The sequence below is a fragment of the Paralichthys olivaceus genome, chromosome 15 (genome assembly GCF_024713975.1).
Source record: "Paralichthys olivaceus isolate ysfri-2021 chromosome 15, ASM2471397v2, whole genome shotgun sequence".
In the NCBI taxonomy this organism is placed as follows: Eukaryota; Metazoa; Chordata; class Actinopteri; order Pleuronectiformes; family Paralichthyidae; genus Paralichthys; species Paralichthys olivaceus.
In genome coordinates, this window is record NC_091107.1 from 15,090,547 (window position 1) to 15,110,617 (window position 20,071).

General features: G+C 39.5%; 1 protein-coding gene across 3 annotated transcripts; it reads left to right on the forward strand.

Moving 5' to 3' along the window:
• Window positions 1-839: 839 nt before the first annotated feature.
• On the forward strand, window positions 840-17,109 carry LOC109628781 (plastin-3-like). 3 transcript variants are annotated; one of them, XM_020086144.2, is made up of 16 exons: window positions 840-981; window positions 7,041-7,145; window positions 7,520-7,671; window positions 10,161-10,290; window positions 10,520-10,652; window positions 11,572-11,653; window positions 11,746-11,911; window positions 12,031-12,173; window positions 12,821-12,916; window positions 13,022-13,217; window positions 13,378-13,456; window positions 13,581-13,698; window positions 13,776-13,906; window positions 14,669-14,792; window positions 15,780-15,904; window positions 16,000-17,109. In XM_020086144.2, exons 2-16 carry the CDS (start codon window positions 7,085-7,087, stop codon window positions 16,130-16,132), a joined length of 1,869 nt encoding a protein of 622 aa, XP_019941703.1. In that variant the 5' UTR covers window positions 840-981; window positions 7,041-7,084; the 3' UTR covers window positions 16,133-17,109. The 3 variants fall into 3 exon arrangements, with proteins under 3 accessions (XP_019941703.1, XP_019941704.1, XP_069366243.1); XM_020086145.2 differs by having other exon boundaries at window positions 950-1,111; XM_069510142.1 differs by lacking the exon at window positions 840-981 and adding an exon at window positions 3,995-4,016.
• The last annotated feature ends 2,962 nt before the right edge of the window (window positions 17,110-20,071 follow it).

Consider the following 20,071-nt stretch of genomic DNA (forward strand, 5'->3'; position numbering starts at 1 on the left):
ATGAACAAAAATGTATTTGCTGGTCTCAGCTATTAGTCTTCCACCCACTGTGGTGTTATCAGCTCTGTCAACATCTACACTCTGTGTTCTACCAACATGCTTTATAGTGATCTCCACTTTCCAATTTCCTGGGAACTGCCAATGCAAATCATGTCAGTCATTAAACACACGTCCTCATCACAGCTTTTCTTTCTTTATATATAAGTTAAATTCTCTAATCCAGAGTTTAGTGCTTGCCAGAGCAATTATAAGTTCAGAACATACAAATAAGCAAGAGTGTTTTCAGTATTTTCCTCTAGAATTAGAAAGAATTAGACCATTCTTTGGAGCATATAATCTGCACCAAACAAATAAACAAAAACATAAAAACACACAGAGCCTTACATGTTAAATATTCCTATTGTGTTAGTGTTAGTGATTTAGTGATTTAAAAAAAAAAAAAAAATTGTAACTTCATTTTTACTTTTGGCACACTCGTATCACTCGGTTGGATGTATTTTATTACATCATGTTATTCATCTATAAAACTTCCTAATGACCTAAGCTCCCTTCTTTTATGTAAAACCTACAGCAAAAGATCCAGTAACTACCTAACTTTAACTTAACAAACTTCTCCCTTAAACTAGCGTCTTGTGTTCCCCTTGGATGTGTTCAACCTTTATGAATCGTGCGACTGTTTTGATTCATTTATTTTAATTTAGTTGTTTTGCTCGCGTTTAATTGTTTAGTTGTAATAGTTGTGAATGTTCCTTGTTATCACGCCTCTCTTGCAGAACAGATGTTGATCTCTACGTCACTGCCTGATCAAATCAAAATGAAGTAAAAAAATAAAAACATAAAAAAATAAAACTCCATCCTCGCTGCATCGACGCCCGGCGGTGACGTCACCGGGCGGGGCGGGGACACATTCCTACTTTGTCTCTACGTGGAGGACGCAGCTCCGCACACTGGACGCTGTCTGGACTTTTAGACGCACCGACGGTGAGTTACAATTTCCTGGCGACTTCTAGAGCAACACCTCCCCGAAAGCCTGAGCTTACATCAGCTTCTTTAATTTGAGATAACACCCTCGTCCTCTCCGGTCCTGCCCCGTGATAGCCGCTCTCCTCCGGTAAGAGCTGCGGGTCTGCAGAGTAAACAGATAGTTTCCTGTCTATAAAACTTGCATGGTTTTTGTCGTTAGCCGGCTAGCTTTAGCTGCATCTTTCATGTAGCCCACTGAGGTCCTGGAATACTGAAGTGAAGAAGTGTTAACTCGTGTGGCTGGAGAACTGCTAGTCTGCTATTCAGAGACACAACTAAGCTGGCGTAGAGAGTAACTAGTAATTCAGCATGGGTGCTCATTTCTGTGTGTGGGCTTCAGCTCCACGTTTTTCTCGGGATTTACACTTTGGGGATGTGACACACGCTTAATAGCGAGTTAGTTCGTTTTCTCTGCCGCCTCTCACCGGAGGGAGGAAGCCGCACAGGTGGAGCCCGATCATGAATGAGCCACACATCAACACAGACACAGTGTAGGTGCACAAGCTGGAGCTGTAACAGGTCTTTAACTGCTCCAGGCGTGTGCTTCCTCACTGTTTGCTCGTGTGATGATAGATCACGTTCCTCTTTTAACTTGTTGACTCTTTATATGATGACGGGGCGGTTCTAGTAAATGTTTTACCCTCAGTTAAATAGATCTGCCTCTCCCTCTCCGGTGTGCCATGTTTCTGCGATATGGTACATGTGCAAAGTGGAGTTTCATAAGTTGATGTAAGAAAGAGATCCTCCAAAAGAATAGTTATTATGTGATCTTTATTTAAGTGAGTGTTAGAAAGTGCTGCGAAGGGAAGGTGGTTGTTTTAAGACTGAAGGGAGTAGCCTGTGTACTTACTCGTATGTGTAGAACAGTGTTTTATGTGCATGTTGTTTTGCAGCTCTGAATGATTTAGCAGATTTTTCCTTTAGACCCATCTGGGGCTCTACCACGTCCAGCACATGCACATCTGGGATCCTAATTCAGGATCACTGTTTAAGCTGTTTTGGACAACAAGGTTGTGTGATATGTGATAGCACCAGAAAAGCCCACATTTATATTTGCTCAATATTGTGACCTGGAACATGAATCATGTTGTGAATACAGTTGCTCATCCAAGGTTGGTATTTACTGGTCAGCATTTCTTACTGTCTGCCCCTGGTTAAAGTCTCCTCATGCTTCTTCAGTGGTATATTAAGATGAATAGGTGATTTAACAAATGGTGATTCCTAAAGACAAATATAATAAGTCCATATTTGCACCAGGAGTCTGGAGACAATGTTTTACTCATTGTGTCATCACTGGAAAAAGTGTTTGTACCTCCTTTGTTGGAAAAGAGAAAAAGCTGTAGCTCATCCCCGCTTGTCACTGATGTGATCTGTGAGGTCATTTTTGCCCTTGTGTGTGCATGTATGGTGTATACAGCAGCTTCAGTAGGTAAAAGAGGAACCAAGAACCAAAATGAGAGCACCTTACTGTCGCTCTGTTAAATACAGACATGATGGGTCTGATGCTATCTCGACAAGGACTAACCAGACAGTCGAGGAGGAAGGGAGTGAGCCTGTGTAGCATTTCCTCTTCACACACAATTATCTGCGCCAATGAACAGGTTTCCCCGCTTCCTGTGCTGTCAGGAATTTTCACAGGTGCCTTCACCTGGTATCCAGCGCAGTGAGAGCGATTGAGTTACTGGTGAGCTGCACTTGAGCTTGTACATGTCAACTTCATTAAGCATAAAGGTCATTCCAATTAAAAGTTATATATTTTACAGCAGTTGAGTATCTATAGATGAAATGAAAAAAAAGATGATTTCTTTATGACTTCATGGTCTTTCATGTTGCTGTAGCTCCACCTATTAGCCTGGTAATGCAAAGATGTACCAAAAAAGGTGAATAATATTTGATCAAATTATTCAAGATTATTGATAAAACAAACTCCTGTAAAGACATACCACATCAAGAACAGAGTTGAGGTTGAAATTTTGGTAGCAACTTTTTTACTGTTCCATAGTGTATAAAACAATTAATAATGTAATGCAGTTGCTTCTTTATATTGTGCAGCAAGGAGGGATCCAGTGTCTGATTCAGAGGCACCTCAGCAAAATGCATGCATGAGGAAAGGGTGGTACTTCAGCTAGTGTGTATTGTGCTGTCTGATTATAAAGTACTTAAAGGGTAATGCTTTACAGTGGTTTGTTGAGTAATGACAAACCCTCATAGGTGTGGCTGCTTACCTGCAGCGACTGTTTCAGCAACACCTCAGTAACCTGTCCAATGACATTCCTCAGACATGGTGGACGGGGCTTCCTGTGCTCATCCCACTAATAGCACAGGCCTCTTAATCTTTTTGTATAATTTATTACAGCTCCATCCTTTCATTTGAGGAAAGGTAGAGTACTATAGAGAACAGGTAGCTGTTCACAGTTAGACATAATGTTAGTTAATGTTTCATTTGACTATTTCCATGATGATTCACCATATTGAGAGCTTTTATAATACCACTACAACCAACCTAGTTGCCGTGCATGCAGCTGTACGACTGAGAGATGTGTAAACTACACATACAATATTTGTTGTCGTCACCTCCTCCTTACCTGTCAGCCTGGCTGTTTGTCTTCTCCATGCCACCTGAAAGGGAAATAAAGGGCTGTGTTACAGACTGTATGGTGTTTATGAGTCAGTTCGCTCCACATCTGCGGGCAATTGTGCCTGAGTAAAAACGTCCATGTTCTTGCAGACGACGTTGGGTGTGTGCACATATGAACTTGACCACATTTGGGAAGGCTGCCCAATCTATTTGTGTGCCTCCCAATTCCCAGGCAACTATGTGGATGAAACAGTGGCGGGACGGGGTGTGTCAGCTCGGCACATTTAACTCTGGGATCAGCCCCTCCACATCAAATTGACTGAAAGATTCGTCTGAGGTGCTGTTTTTTTGGCTCATCGGTCAAAGCTGGTGTTCGGAAAGAAATAGTTGTCCATGGATGATTTCCAGCAGTAAAGTAAGAGCTAAAGGACTGAGCGAGCTTTTGAATCAGGAGGAAACTACAAAGCAATTCCAGATGCTGTTGTTTTGTTAGTGCTGGATATCACGTGACCTTGATGACTGAAAACCTACTCAGAGGAATGTGTGGATGACTTGCATTTGTTTTTATTTTGTGTTCCTGCATTCCTATGGATATTTATGGGTCATATTTTCCCCATATTGTTACTTCCACCAAGGTGGTTATGTTTTCACCCCTGTCCACTCGTCAGCTGGATGGTTTGTTTGTCAGCAAGATTACACAAAGCAACTGAAAGGATTACCACAGAACTTGGTGGAAGGATGTGGTATGGGGAAGAACAAATTCAATTTTGATGTAGATCCAGATCAGGGGGCAGATCGAGGAATCTTTTTAAACTTTCTTTAACATTGTGAGCTAGGACATTTTTCAACATTTCCCAGGGAATAATTCAAGGATCTTGACGGAAGAAATCAGGCACATTTAGGGGACTGATATCTATGATATGCAGTTTGATTTACCATAAGGGAACATTGCCATTAATTAATAAAAAAATATAGCAGCATCATCCTCATCTATTGGACCCTGCCCTGTGGCTAGGAACTGACATTTCAAGAGTGTATTTGAACTCTATCAGGAGTATTGATGTGCTTGCAACAAAATTATGAGCCACTTCATTGAGGAGGTTGGTTCTACATTCAGATGAGTGCAGGAATGTCCTCGTCCCTCTGACCACACAGACCAGCTGTCAAAGACGGCAACTGCCTGTGGAGCCTGACACTCCACACTCATTTTCTAGCGTTACACAAGATTTATTGGCGCTGTTTGTGACGGTGATTACAATCCCTCTATTCTTCTCTACCACCAGGGATACATCTCACATTTGTCCCCCTGCCATCTGTGCCCTTGCTCCATGTACCCCTCTTCTGTTTCCACTCCGCCTCTGTTGAGGTTGTGACATGGGCTGGCAAATGAGGTCATGTTTGTTGGCCCTTGTAGACGGGCTGACTTCAGCAGCCACATTTCACATCCTTCTGAGGAGAAGTTAAATATAGCAACACTGGCATTGTCATTTTCCTAATTGTTTAGTCAGGAGTTTGTGCTTTGCCCTGTTTTAGTCGTACTTTGCAGAAGAAAAACACGCTGTTCTGTGTGCTTCTTGGAATGGCATTCAAACCTAACGGTTAGTGCTGACACTGAAGCAATAAACCTGCCTTTGTTAATAGAATCCGTTTTCTACTACATCTGGCTTCTTTAATCATAGAAGAAATCAGGATTTCTTTTATTCATTTGATGAGAAACTGATTCTATTTTTTTGTGTAAGTGTAATGCTTTGTTGAAGAGATACAAATGGTTGATATATCTGTTGGCCAATATGAGGCTTTTACAGAAATATCTTCATCAGCGTTTTCAATATAAGTGCCAAATATTTGGTTGTATATGAGTTTTATTTTAGTTTCGTTGGGTTCAGTTTATCTCAACAGTTTTTTGGGTGAAAGGAGTTGGAAGAAGCAACATGCATATTTATAATTATAAAGTTTATGGTTTAAATGTAAAATATCAAGACTCTGCTTTGCCATAAAGGTTTGATAATGACATCTTAGGAATTATTGCCTTTTTTATGTACGTATCAGTATCTGTTTGTTGTTTCTCTTTCTGAAAGATGATCGCTCACCTCAGAGGTGGATTACTTTTAAATACCTACAATCAGGTGACACACGATCCATTTGACTGACTGGACATTCAGCTACTCCCTAATATGGTTTTACTCATGTTGTATCGTGGAAACCAAACCGGCCTTGCCCAGGATTTCTGACTATACGCTCAGAAAAATCCACAGTCTGTACTTTAAATCAGGAAACGGGAACCAGGCACACACTTCTGCCTGGAAAAAGTCTGCCACACAAACCTCATCTTTGTTGTCTGAACACTTATGTTAAAGAGAGGAATGCCATCATACCAGTTCAGCCTTGGAGAGCGAGGCAGCACCCCCTGCTCACCTCTCTGTGAGCTAGGCTCGATTTACCCAGGCCTCATGCATTCCTCCGCCACGACAGAACGGGAAGGAGGTTCTCAGAGGAATTTCTTATTTTCAGTGATTTTCGGATCGTTGCTTTGCCTCAGAGGAGTTTGGGAACACTGTGTTTTCGTTCAAGAAAAATAAGGCAAGACTCACTGGTCTTGTTTTGTGACTCTAGTCTTTACACATTGAAATGAATCTCTCTCCCACGTGAGGACACTTTTCTCAGCTACAGTTTAAAAACATACAGCCCAAAGGAGCTTCATGATAATCCAACATCTTTACTTTATAGAGAAGCAGCTCTCATAAGAGAAACACAAAATTGACAAAGATGTTATGTTGATGCATAAAACTGTTAGTTTAGCTCACTTTGCATGATGCCAATTATTTTAGTAGTAAAATAAAATCATTGTTTGATTATTAGAGCAGGAAAAAGATTAAGAAATAACAGTTACATTGATTTGTCGATTTGAAGTAGCTGGATGTTAGTAAGGGATGTTAGATCTGGTTCTGACACAAAACTCAAGAAGCAATCTCAGCCTGCCTCATAGTTATTTCACAACAACACAGGCTCATTACTATACAATAGAACTAACAGGAAATTACTTTGATTATGGGAGAGAGACATGCTTGGAAAAGGAAAAGAGCCAAAGAGAACAGTAGATATGAACAGCAGGAGAGATAAGAGGATCTGTGAGGAGAGGGGTACATGACAGGAGCTGTTGGGGGACTTTTGTTGTGCTGTTCTGCATTGAAAGAGAACTTCTCTATTTGCACAGAGGCAGAAGAGTGTAGACCGCTCTGTGATTTTAGCGATCCAAAGCAGCAGTGAGATGAGACTGGGGGAGTGTAAATTGCTCATGGAAGACGCAGAAGGTTGTAGCAGTCTGGGAAAGTTGCAAGGGTAGAAACTAAGGCCGATTAGGCAAGGGGCTTCCTCTCATGTCCAACCTCCTGTTATTTCAAGAACCCGCTGATGACTCTGCCCTTTTTTCTCTCTGCAGTCGCACCTTTTTCTGCCTGACCACCTCAGGTCAATCACAGAAAAATGTCTGCAAAGATCACAAAAGAGGAGTTGGAGGAGATGAGGACGACCTTTGGGAAAATTGGTGAGTAAAATACATTTTATCTTGACAGTATGTTATTAATTTGATTATTTTATAACTGCAGAACACAATATGTGCTGGTTACAGCTAAGGCCTGACCAACCTATCTGTAGAAATAATGCCATTATGAGCCTTTCAGACACATCAGTGTCGACCTTTACTTTATTTATTTCTTAATTAAAATTTCATATTTGATCTATGTTTTGTTTTTATTTATAGTTTATGGTATCTAGCTACAGCTTGTGTGCAGGCTGTTGAATTTTTTGTGTAACTTGTAAAAGACCTTCATTATATATATCTATGATTATTAAAACTATAGCAGTGTAAATTGCAATAAATGACTGCTGGTGTATAATGGTCTTTATTTGTTTCTGCAGATCTCGACAACGATGGATTTATCTGTGATGATGAACTCAATGAGCTCCTTAAAGAGGCAGGCCATGTGCGGCCTGGGTACGTGGTTCGCGAAATCATCCAGAAACTAGATCGCAACAAGGATAACAAGATCAGCTTTGACGAGTTTCTGTCGGTACGTAAAATGGAGCTCACAAACACCTCGTCAAGCTTGACAAGTTTTTACCCCCTGTTCTGAGATTCTCATAGGTGGTCTTTGTTTTCTGTTTTGCCCCCAAACCACCTCGCCCTCCCTAGTGAGACAGCTATGCAAAGCAACTTTCAGCCGCTAAATGCACAAGGCCTCTGCAGACCACACATACACACATATGCATACAGTACGCACTCTGGGAATGTGGAAGTGAGGTCAGCAAAGTGGTGTGAGTTCCAGTATGTAGTTTCAGCAGTAATGAGGGAGCAGTCAATTAGGGGCTACTGCATGATTGCCGCTGTGTTGCCGCTCTATAATAGTTCAGATGTCTTGTTGTAGGATGTGTGGCTTTTTGGTCATTAATTGCTGAACTATGATTATGACAAATGGAATTGAATGGACCTAAAGCATTTAGTGTAATGAGCTCATTTATAATCTTACAATATGAGTTACTTAATGGTTTCATGATGTCAACAGTGACCTAGAGTTTAACTGTGTTCTTTTGTAAGTGGCAGATTTATGTATGATATTATAATAATGTGTATACTGATCATACTGCACCTTTTTAAAACAATTTCTGTACAAAGAAAACAGCCTTAATGCATTTCAGGACAATTTTACTCAAAGTAGAAATAAATCCTCCAAAATTAAACATTTTAAACTTTGGACATATACATATGTTTAGAACTCGAAAATAAAAACGTACAAATAATAGAACCGTATTAACAAATGTCAAGCAATTAATTTGGTTTATAATTTCTGTCACCAGATTGATTAGCTGACTGTAATTTGACTTTTACAGTCAAGTATTGTTCATGTGCTGGCAGGAAGAGTCTGTATCCGGGATTTCCCAGTTGGCTGAAAAACAGCATTGTGCCATTGTGTTGGGAAAATTGCGCGCTTTAGAACCAGGGTTTCATAAAATACCAATTTACCAGTATCTGAAGTCAGATTGAATGAGTTCTCCTATACCACATTCTTCCAAGTTTCATAATAACCTCCTTGGTGGAATCTTCCTCCCAGTCCACACAGCATATACATAAACTTAAAAAATAGCTGTTAACTAAAACTTGCAGAACCGGGTGGAAATCTGTATCATTCATGTAAGGTCATGATTGTCTTTTTTGTGGTTAAAGCTTTTAATCTTAAGTGCACATACAATGACGGCTGGCACCCTGTGACCTTGTGTATATTTTTGTGCTCTACTTGTGAAACAAAAGTCTCAGTAGCAGACTGAATAGCTCATTGTGGCTGCACCAACGCCTGTGGGGCTGTGGTCACTGATGAAGCAGTGATAACTTCAGCTTCAGGAAGTATCGCGCATATCACGATAGAAAAAGCAGCTTTGTCTGAAGCTGCTCACATGTTATACATTACTGATAAGCTACAGTCACACCACAGAGCTCTCTGTGCTCTCATTAGTTGTTGTTGAGACGTGTTTAATATTTAGAGGTAATTGTCATTAATAATTGAATGTTGAGACATTGGGACAAGCGTTTGGGTGTTGGTGGTGTGGTGGTGGGTGATGATAGCTCTTGCCCTGTTGGTTTACTGTTACTGTTGATAACTCATAATTACATACTGGCACTCACTCAGTCAGCACTGTAACACTAAGATTGGATGTGCAGTGACAGTCAAATCACTACCGTGCACTTAAATGCACTAAACAACATCAGTTGCTGTTATGAGCTCATTGACCTGGTGTCTTCTTGGACTTAATAGTAATTTTAAAAAAATTTCAGCCCATTCATATTGTTTAAAAATGCAGTTTGTTGCCACGATTACCATTTGATCTCATCCCTGTAGCCAGCAGGTTGGCTTTGTGTTGTAAAGACATGGAGGAGAAATTCCAGAAATGTGTCTGTGTCTGCTCTGTGACCTTGGCTGTCATGAAGGCTAACTGGAGCCTGATAAGAGAGCAAAGCAGAAAACAAAGTATTGAAACAGAGAGGAGATGATTTAAAGCACAGACTTATGACTGCAGCGAAATATGGTTTTCACCATCCAATTATCTATTTATACTTTTTGATAGTTTTTTTGATCATTGGAGAATTTTTATTATTAATTCTTAGACTTTGTCACAAATACCCAGAGCGATTTGTCTAATCAAACCTATATGTGAATATATGTGTAACCCTGTGTGTTACAGATCAGTTCAGCTGACTTAAGATGTAATTACCACAATATGGTTGATCTGGGTTGAGATTCCTTTATAGATTAGCTGAATAAGATTGGACTAATCAAGTAGCCACTAGCCACTGATTGTTTACTGATAATTTATATCTTTCAATTGGAACACTAGCAGAAAATAGTCATTTAATTATTTTTTGATTGGTTCAACTACATTGCAATCGCTCATACACAAATCAAAATGCACAATAAAGATCCCACGACTTTCAGCCTAAAGCAGTTACAAAGGATTTGTGTGGTATAGGAGAGATTGGCCTCACTGGTGTTCCTTGATATTGTTTTAGATCGTCCTGGAGCTGAAAGGCAGTGAAATAGCAAAAACCTTCCGTAAGGCCATCAACAGAAAAGAAGGCATCCTGGCCATTGGAGGGACGTCCGAGCTGTCGAGCGAAGGCACACAACACTCGTTCTCTGGTAAGTCTCAAAGAATCTGACCTTATTGAAATGTTCTCCTTCTTTTATCCAGTCGCTGCTAATGTTTGTCATAAGGAGTTGACTTTGTCCAATTCAGGCACGGATGCATCATTTACCAAGGAAGAAACATAGTATACAATATAACCTGCTGTAATGAGTCAGTATGAGCAAAACTGTCGTATTTTATCATTGGTGTTTTAATAATGCTTGTATATGTACACATTTACAGAGGAGGAGCGATTTGCGTTTGTGAACTGGATCAACACGGCTCTGGAAAAAGACCCTGACTGCCAACATGTCCTGCCTATGGATCCCAACACAGGCTCCCTGTTTGCATCTGTCGGAGATGGCATAGTTCTCTGGTGAGATAACCTATTTACTATTAAAGCTCTGTCACCAAGCTATCCTGCTCATATAAATGTCAAATACCTCCTTGTTATTGTACTTGTGGTCACGTTCCAGTTGAAAAAATAAACATAAGCAGTTACTGGAGAATGACAATTAACAATGACAATATTCTGCTTTGCATTAAATACATATTAAAATATGTATTACAAACACAATACGACTAGATTCAATAAAAAATATTTACAAATAATAACATATACTTTTTGTGAAATAAAAAGTTCAAAATCTACAAATGTGTAACCATTATAATCAAAATCAAAACTGGGCTGTTACCGTAGTTAATAATAGGTAGTATTTGATAACTTTGTCATGTATTTGGATCAGCATCAAACAGACTGTAAAGACCAGTTCTCTCTGTCTGCACATATTCCAGACAGATTCCAACTGCATGACAAACAAAAACTCTGCTCACATGCTGAAGTTAACTTAACAGGGATATTGAGGGCTTGGAAAAAAGCATGTTGGCCAAAACATGCTAATGAGGAAGCAACCCCATATGATTCATGTCAGTTATGGAATTTTTTCGAAAGGTAGAACATGCTTGCAACCACTTGATGTTGGTTTTACCTTCACAATAAGAGGTGACATTTAGAAGTTAAACTCCCTTTTTTGTTTTTGTATTAGTAGTATTCAGTATAGTGAGTGACTGCAGAGACCTTAGAAAGGATATTATCAGTTTGTTAAAAATGTTGTCTACAAAAATATTGATTTTGACACCAAGTTGCTTTATACCAGAGTTCACAAATTTACTACGACAATAAACACACACGCACACTCACAATCCTTTGCAAACAATGAACATGTGTGTTTCTATCGCTGCCTTGTTTTACAACGTTGACACAAGCTCATGTTTGGTTTTGTGTGTTTACACAGCAAAATGATCAACCTGTCAGTTCCAGACACTATTGATGAGAGAACCATAAATAAGAAGAAGCTGTCGGCGTTTACAACACAGGTCAGTCAAAATTAATTCATGATGGTGAAGGGTTTTTTTTCCCATCACTTTTTATGCAAATCTTCCAACAGCTGATACTCTGTTCTATACAGGAGAATCTGAACCTGGCCCTGAACTCAGCTTCTGCCATCGGCTGCCATGTGGTGAACATCGGTGCTTTAGACCTGAAAGAGGGGAAACCTCATCTGGTACTGGGTCTGCTGTGGCAGATCATCAAGATTGGTCTGTTTGCCGACATCGAGCTCAGCAGGAATGAAGGTACGGGCCATTGTTGAGACTGTTCTTACATAACACATATTTGAGTCTGTGCTCCTGTCAATAGTGTGTCCTGGTCTGAGGTCAAGTAGCTTAACTAAACATCAAATGCTCCCTGGCAGCTCTGGCAGCGTTACTGAGAGATGGGGAAACTTTGGAGGACCTGATGAAGCTGTCTCCAGAAGAGCTGCTGCTACGCTGGGCAAACTTTCACCTGGAAAATGCTGGCTGGCAGAAGATCAACAATTTCAGCAGTGACATCAAGGTGGGCCCTCCACACTGACACTGAGTCCAGCTGGTTTTTAACACTTGATGCAGGAAACCACTTTCCTAAAATAAGACAATTACAGGAAGTTTCTATAGGTTTTGTTGATACACCAACACAGGCATCTATCAGCACACTGAACAACAAAGTATATACTTATGTGTGCACAAGCTAATGCAAATAAACGCCTCCACTGCTCCCAAAGTAGTATTGAAAGAGTTGTATCTCTAGCTAACTGACTAATGTCAAATATTTATGAAATGTTTCAGTATGTCATATATGTCCAGACTGGGTAAAATTTATGTTTTGTTTTTGTTTCTCTGACAAAATTCCCATTTCTAAGGACGCTCCGATTACTATGTCAGGCGTATGTTGGGCGTTTCCACAACAACCATGCATGTATACAAATATAGCTAGCTATAGCTATTATCTCTCCTCTAAATTTTACTCTGTATTCAAACTTATATTTAAATATCAAATTCATGAATGAAATCTAATGTAGACACTGTGCACATATGAAGAAACATGCATGTCACTGTTGATGAACCAGGAGACAAAAAGATATACTCATGTTACACAATGAACAATTTCTTGTTCATTTATTAACAGAAATCTTATGGCTTTTGTTTGTTTACATTATTTTCCAGGACTCAAGGGCCTATTTTCACCTCCTGAATCAAATCTCTCCAAAAGGCACAGAAGAAGACCAGCCTCGCATAGACATCAGCATGGCAGGCTTCAGTGTAAGATCTTTTCAACGGTCTGCGCTCACAGTTGACTTTCTCCGCCATGTGGTAACAGCTGTACGGTGTCTCTGATGTGGAGCATGTGTTCTGTGTGTTGTTCAGGAGAGAGACGACATGAAGAGGGCAGAAGCCATGCTGCAGCAGGCCGACCGGCTCGGCTGTCGACAGTTTGTCACCCCAGCTGACGTTGTCAGTGGAAACCCCAAACTCAACCTCGCCTTTGTGGCCAATCTGTTCAACAAATATCCAGCACTGACCAAACCTGAGAATGAGGATATTGACTGGGGATTGTTGGAAGGTATGGAGAGCAGAAGAAGGCAGATTGTAATTCCAGTATTAGAGTAGCATCAGAAATCTAAAAAGGAGTACCAGGACCTGTTCAGTTCTGCATATTGTAAATCCCATTCACTATAACGGAGGTTGAAACCCCCTGAATACCATGATGCTTTGCTGTTTAGGTGAGACGAGAGAAGAGAGGACTTTCCGAAACTGGATGAACTCAATGGGAGTGAACCCACATGTCAATCATCTTTATGGGTATGTTGCACACACGACAATGTTGTGTCACTCCTGTGTGTAACATCTGAAGCGTTTTAACAGTTGATGTGATCTTGTAATTTATATAATTTTACAAATAATCCAACGCATTCTTGTTTTATAGAGACTTACAGGACGCCATGGTCATCCTTCAGCTCTATGAGAAGATTAAAGTGTTTGTTGACTGGAGCAACAAAGTCAACAAGCCGCCTTACCCCAAACTGGGAACCAACATGAAAAAGGTAAACGAAACCCCTTGCAATGATTCCTAAAATCTGTATGTTTGTCGTTTGCCAACTATTTTATTTTGTGCCCCTAGTTGGAGAATTGTAACTACGCGGTAGAACTGGGCAAATCAGCCAAGTTCTCCCTTGTCGGCATCGGCGGGCAGGACCTGAACGATGGCAACGCTACCCTGACTCTGGCACTGGTGTGGCAGCTGATGAGAAGGTGAAACATAACTACAACAGTGTCACTTCAGAAAAGAGAAGTTGAATTGCATCACTAAAATGAAAGAAAAACTGCTTCCCATTTTTGGTTTACTATTAAAAAAAAAAAAAAAAAAAGGGAAGTAACGCTTCAGCAAGGTGCATTGGATTTTCACACCGGTGACCATAAAACGTAATTAATGACAACAAAGAACAAAGACCTATTTTATATACAAAAAGACATCAAAAGGATTAACTTATGAATCATAAAGCTGAGGATATTTGGGAGCACAACGGTGTCACCAAATAACATTTTGTTTTTCAGTCAGCATGTCTGTGTGGTATTTTGAAACGCTGCAATCACCATCAGTCTTCATTGTCAGATTCATTGTGATAACTACATATTTACTGTAAACAATTTCTCGGGACTCTGCAGTTATAAACCTCTCTTTCATGCCAGTGGTGGTGTTAGTATGTGCGTGTTCCTCCAAATCCAGACCACATTTCCATGAACTCACTTGGCTCCCGACACAAGGGATGTGTGTTGCCATATTTGGTATTTCTCCATATTTTTGTGTTCTTCATGTCAGATTTTCCAAAGTTTGTGTGACCCAAAGAATCAACAAAGTCCATGCTGCTCGACATGACTGTGCGGTTTTCAAGTTTCAAGTTTTTTTTGTTTGTTTGTTTAGTTTCAGTTCCACGTTCCCACATCTTTGCGTTAAAAAAAGTTACCTGTTCAATTCATGTGCCTGATAATCAAGCTGTGTCTCCACCCTTTCAGATATACATTGAATGTACTGGAGGAACTGGGGGATGGACAGAAAGTAAACGATGCCATCATTGTAAAGTGGGTGAACAACACGTTGGCAGAGGCTGGAAAATCCACCACGATTGCAAACTTTAAGGTAAAGCTGTTTTTTCTTACACTGCTGTGAAAAGACATATATGTTTAGATTCAATTAAATTGTTTACGTATAGAATTTATAATATCGTCAAATATGTGCTCTTTTTAAAAGTCTTTTCTGCCTTTAACTGCACCTCGTGATCTTCATCAGTGAAGGGAGCTGACTCAGATTTCACCACATGACAAGTTTACAGCGTCATATGATAACATGTGGTCATATTTGGGGGCGGCACCAATGTGTTATTTCTCTGACTCATTTGTTGATGAAGACCTTAAGGTGCGGTTGAAAGCTCAGAAAAAACTTGTAAAGTGAACATGTGAAGTTAGAATATTTTACACATTCTAGTCCCAAAGTTAAAAACATACTACAGAATATTACGGCCATGCTGAATGTAAAAATTGAGAATAGAGTTGTCTTCTATTTTTTTAGGAAATTAGCAACGAGGAGAACTTGTACTCGTCTGAGTTCCATTCCTTCTGGATCCAAAATCGTAAATGTCTCTCGTTGTGAAACTCTGAATATCATGCAGATGTAACCAATGATTACCTCACAGTGGTCCACAACCAAACATTTCCTCCTCCACAAAAGAGGCAATTTCCTCCAAGTGTCTGTGTTTCTTTGTGTTTCCCACACAATCTTTTCAAAGTTGTAATACTATAATGTGGTGCTGATGAGCCATAATATTCAGTATTACATTATATGTGTGCCCTACACTATAACTTCACAAGATGCAGCCAACAGGCAGATCATCTAATAGTCCCCCTCTAAAATGATATTGTGATATATTTTTTTTTTCTTCAACATGGCCATAATACTCTATTGTAAGAACAAACTTCCATTTTCAAAAAAGATAAGTTCACAAACCAGCAGTTTCATGTTATTTACATAGAGGCAGTGTGGTACAAACTAAGAGGCACTACATTTTCTGATTGGTCATGTAAGCTTGTGTGTGTCAGACCCTTATTCTGTGTGTGCTGTGGTGATCAGGACAAGGAGATCAGCAGCAGTTTAGCAGTATTGGAACTGATAGACGCCATTCAGCCCGGCAGCATCAACTACGACCTGATAAAAACTGGCAGCCTCTCTGAAGATGACAAGCTGGAAAACGCCAAGTGAGACTTCCTGTGACAGAAAAAAAGAAGCAACCGTATGCAAATTATTTTGGTCTTTTTTTTTTATTTTTACATGATCTCTCTGTCCTTCCCAGATATGCCGTCTCCATGGCAAGGAAGATCGGAGCCCGTGTCTACGCTCTCCCAGAGGACCTCGTGGAGGTCAAACCCAAAATGGTGATGACAGTCTTTGCCTGCTTGATGGGTCGGGGGATGAAGCGGGTCTAAGAGACTGGCTGGGATCAGTGTGACACTTACTTAACTTGTACCCACAAGCCATTAGAGTTTTAAAAGAGCTCCCCCAACTGAAGGAAATGAAGAATGGTTTTCTATTTGAATGAGAATGATGAAGTCAGAATCATTTGCATGTGTCCCTGCCTCTTTTGACTAACAGAGGTGTTTACTAAAGAATGATGTGCTGTCCTCTTTATTTAAAAATCCAAAATACTAAATTTTCGAAAACAGATGGGTCTCGTGTTACAGGCAACAACTTGTTACTTTCAATATCCAGAACTCTTAAATAATGTTTGTTTTTTTAAGCGAATATGCATATTTCCAGCTGCAAGGTTGTTTACATATTTTTACTCAGACTGATAAAGTAAATTATATCCTTGACTAAGCAACACACATTCCTGAATTCAATGCTGATGAAAGAAATGCTGACAAGGCCAAAAAAAAAAAAAAGAGAGTTGGAGTTGAGATGTTTGGGTGCAGCACACGTCAAAAAACACCCAAACATTCACTCTCATATAATGAAGTACAAGCATGTCTTAATAACTGGCACTATAAACTTCATACTTCTACATATCTGCATACAGAAGCCTTAAGGTGGAATGACACTAATAACCAGCCTGGTATGCTGTCTGGATGCTTGTTTCTTGGGATTATTTTGTGAGGTAAATGTGTTTTTGGGGTGTCTGGTGTATTTTCTTTGTTTTTTACTTTGGTCTGTTATGTTGGATGAGAAGCAGGCTGACTGGACTCTCCTGGCTTCTGCTTTGCATTCTTGTCTTAAAGATGACATGTACTTGAGCATTGAGGTTTTTTCCCCCTTATTTTGTATCCAACATTAGCAAATATAAACAGTAAGTTAATTCCAGGTAGCTTTGTAATAGTCTATGACAATGACCAAATTGTATTTGGTCTCATGTTCATATCTACTCAAGTGCTTTACATGTAACAATAAATATGACTTTGAAAAACTGCTTGTGTGTCTCATCTTCAGACCAGATAGTGCATCAGCTTTTTTCTTTACAGTGCATAGAAAAAAAATATAATGTTGCAACACTCAAATTTAAACTAGAATGATTCTCAACAGAGCACAACCTCTACCAAGGCCCAGCTGTCTCCTTATGAAACCACTTCGAAATTCACTAGATCCAGATTTTTATTTCATAAAAAAATTTTCATCTGAGAAATTGAGGAAATGTATATATCTCCCAATGTTAATCTCCACTCACTAATCCAGCTCTGCACCAAATTTGATAAAATATCAATTTGTATCATGTTGTCGTGATAATGTCTTTTTGCATAATCCTGCTCACCAACAGACCAAAACATGTACACATCAATATTGAAATATTTTGCGTCGGCAATAGTTGGAGAAAATCTGGTCAAGACGATAAAATAAACACCATCAATACTGAGCAGTATCTGTGTGGAGTGATTTAAACATTTGCTCAGGTTTCCAAAGCCGTGGTCCACATGTTAACAGAAAACATTTTGCATCATTGTAAAATTTTAATGAATTTAAGACTGAAAAAATATTCTTGACCTCAGACACAGAATAACACGGGTTTTATATTTGTAGATTTCTGAATGGACTGAGTCATGTAACTAGATGTTTGCAGGAGGAATAAATTGACTGTAACTTTAATAAATCATATTTCCATGACAACTGAGCAAACTAACTCCACTGAGGCAGATTGTATGATTGAAAGCTTCACTACAGCTACTGAATGGACCATGTGGTGACACAGTCAGGTGAGTTTGGAACATCACCACTTTAAAAATCTTTAATAATCTCTGCCTACTTTTACTGATTTTAAGTTGTCGTATTAGTTTTCCAGATGCTCCATTTAAAGCTTGACTGATGCTTGTCTTTATATCTAAAAAGAAATGTACGACTGAGCCCAGTAATTTATATTTATACTAATAGGAAAAGAAGTGATACAAAAAGTGATACAAGAAATCTTAAAAATAAGTAATAAGATAGGTTTTGTTAATGGAATTCTGAGAAGTTTTAAAGTGTATCGCTGGATCTTCTTCTTTGTTAACAGCCATGATTCTTGAATAAACAGTCTTGTAGTACATCAGGGGCTTGATAGTGGCAGATTGTAGTTTACTGCTCACTGGCCTGAATCTCAGTCACATAGAAAATCCTCTGGGCTCAGCTCCCTCAAGAGTTTCTCATCAGGCTTCGAGATTTCCAAGGATCTGATTAAAAGCTGAAAGCTGCCAAGCTCAGTCAGACAGCAGGAGGGATGAGGAGGAGGCTGCGTCTCCTGAGGACTCCATTATCTGGAGCTTCAAGCTCCATTTGCATCGGAGAGTGTGTCAGCGTGGAGTTGGAAAAAAGAGTTTGAATTTAAGTGGATGGAGTCACAAGACCTGAGAACATGCAAATACCCAAACACATCTCTGATGGTTTTTCATCAAGAGAAGAGGAGAGATCAGACGACAAGTCTCAAATCCAAACTGGAAAAAGATTAGAATGAACCAGGATAACACAGTTTGTCACTAATAAGGAAATATTATATAGATGTATATTACAGAAAATATACAGCCAACAGTCGAATAAACTGTATTCAGATCTAACCAACACAACAATGTAGGTCTTTAAATACTTGACTACAGGTGCTGAGGCTGGGGAGGTGGAGCCAGTTTTCATCATATGTGGTGAAGCTGTTGAATAGTGGTTTCAGGGTTGCACACACCCCATCTATTTTAGAATCTTTACACTGATCACCTGTATTCATTTTGTATTCATTTCAAAACTCTTTTATTTGTTTATAATGCACTGTATGGATCATGCATCAGAAATGTTTGTGGTTGATGAATCAGCCTCTCAGATCCTCTGGTTCTTCTTTTTTAGTTTTTTCACGAAGAGGAAACCAGAACATTCGATGATGCTTCTTTTAGCCATGATGTTCCAGCCTCTCAGAGGATCTGAGACTGGAAGGATGGAAATTACAAACCCACCCATGATGTCTGGGTATTATGTAATGTGTTTGATTTCATTATTTATATTTATTCTCTATCACTATCTATTCTATTCTAAATTGTTGTGTTAAATGTTCTATACTTAACTATCTTAACTGTCTTTTTGTTCTCTTTTCTAATATTGATTGGCATGGTCTGCATTAATCTCTAAATCTACATTTTTAATATCCTATGTTTTGCCCATCCCCTGTAAAGTAAATGAAGACAATAAAGTAGGAACTTGTTTTTAAGGAAATGTATACATAAAATATTTTATAGGGCCAAGATGTGATATAAATATTAAAGTCCAGGGTGTCTAAAGCTGAATTAAAGCTGAATTAAAGCTGAATAACCTTCCACCAGTGGGATAACCTGTTGAAGTGGCTGCTTGCTTTGTGCTGTGTCTCTCTGCTCTCCAGTGTAAGAGCGCAGCGGAGGAGAGGCACCGCCAGGAGGTCGTCCCAGAAGACTCCTCAGTCTGAAGCTGACATCTGGGCTCTCAACCATTCAGAGGTTTCTCTGTCCTGCCTGCTGTCCCCTCCCTGGCTGAGCTCAGTCCAGCCCAGGTGGACCACGTGTTCATTACTAAGCTGAAGAGGAAGAGGGGAACACACTTTAGAAAGAGTGGCAGGAACGGGACTTTGGATACAGTTTGATTTTTACTCTCACAACATCCACTGTGAAGACGGAGGATGGACTGGCCTGGAAGGAGCCGCTCTGGGTGTGTCTGTGAAGGGAACTTACTGTAAGGAGTTTATTTGAGGAAACTGAAGGTAGGAATAAAGATACTGAATGTGGGATCTAATGCACTTTTCAATTTCTTTTGTCTTCTTTTTTTTAACATAAACCGTACGTATTATTATAATAATGTATATTTGCTTCTTGTGTTAAAAATGAAAGTACTATTTGATTTATACAGAATGTGTTGTCAGTGAAACAAACAGAAACTTTGTCTCATTATCCATT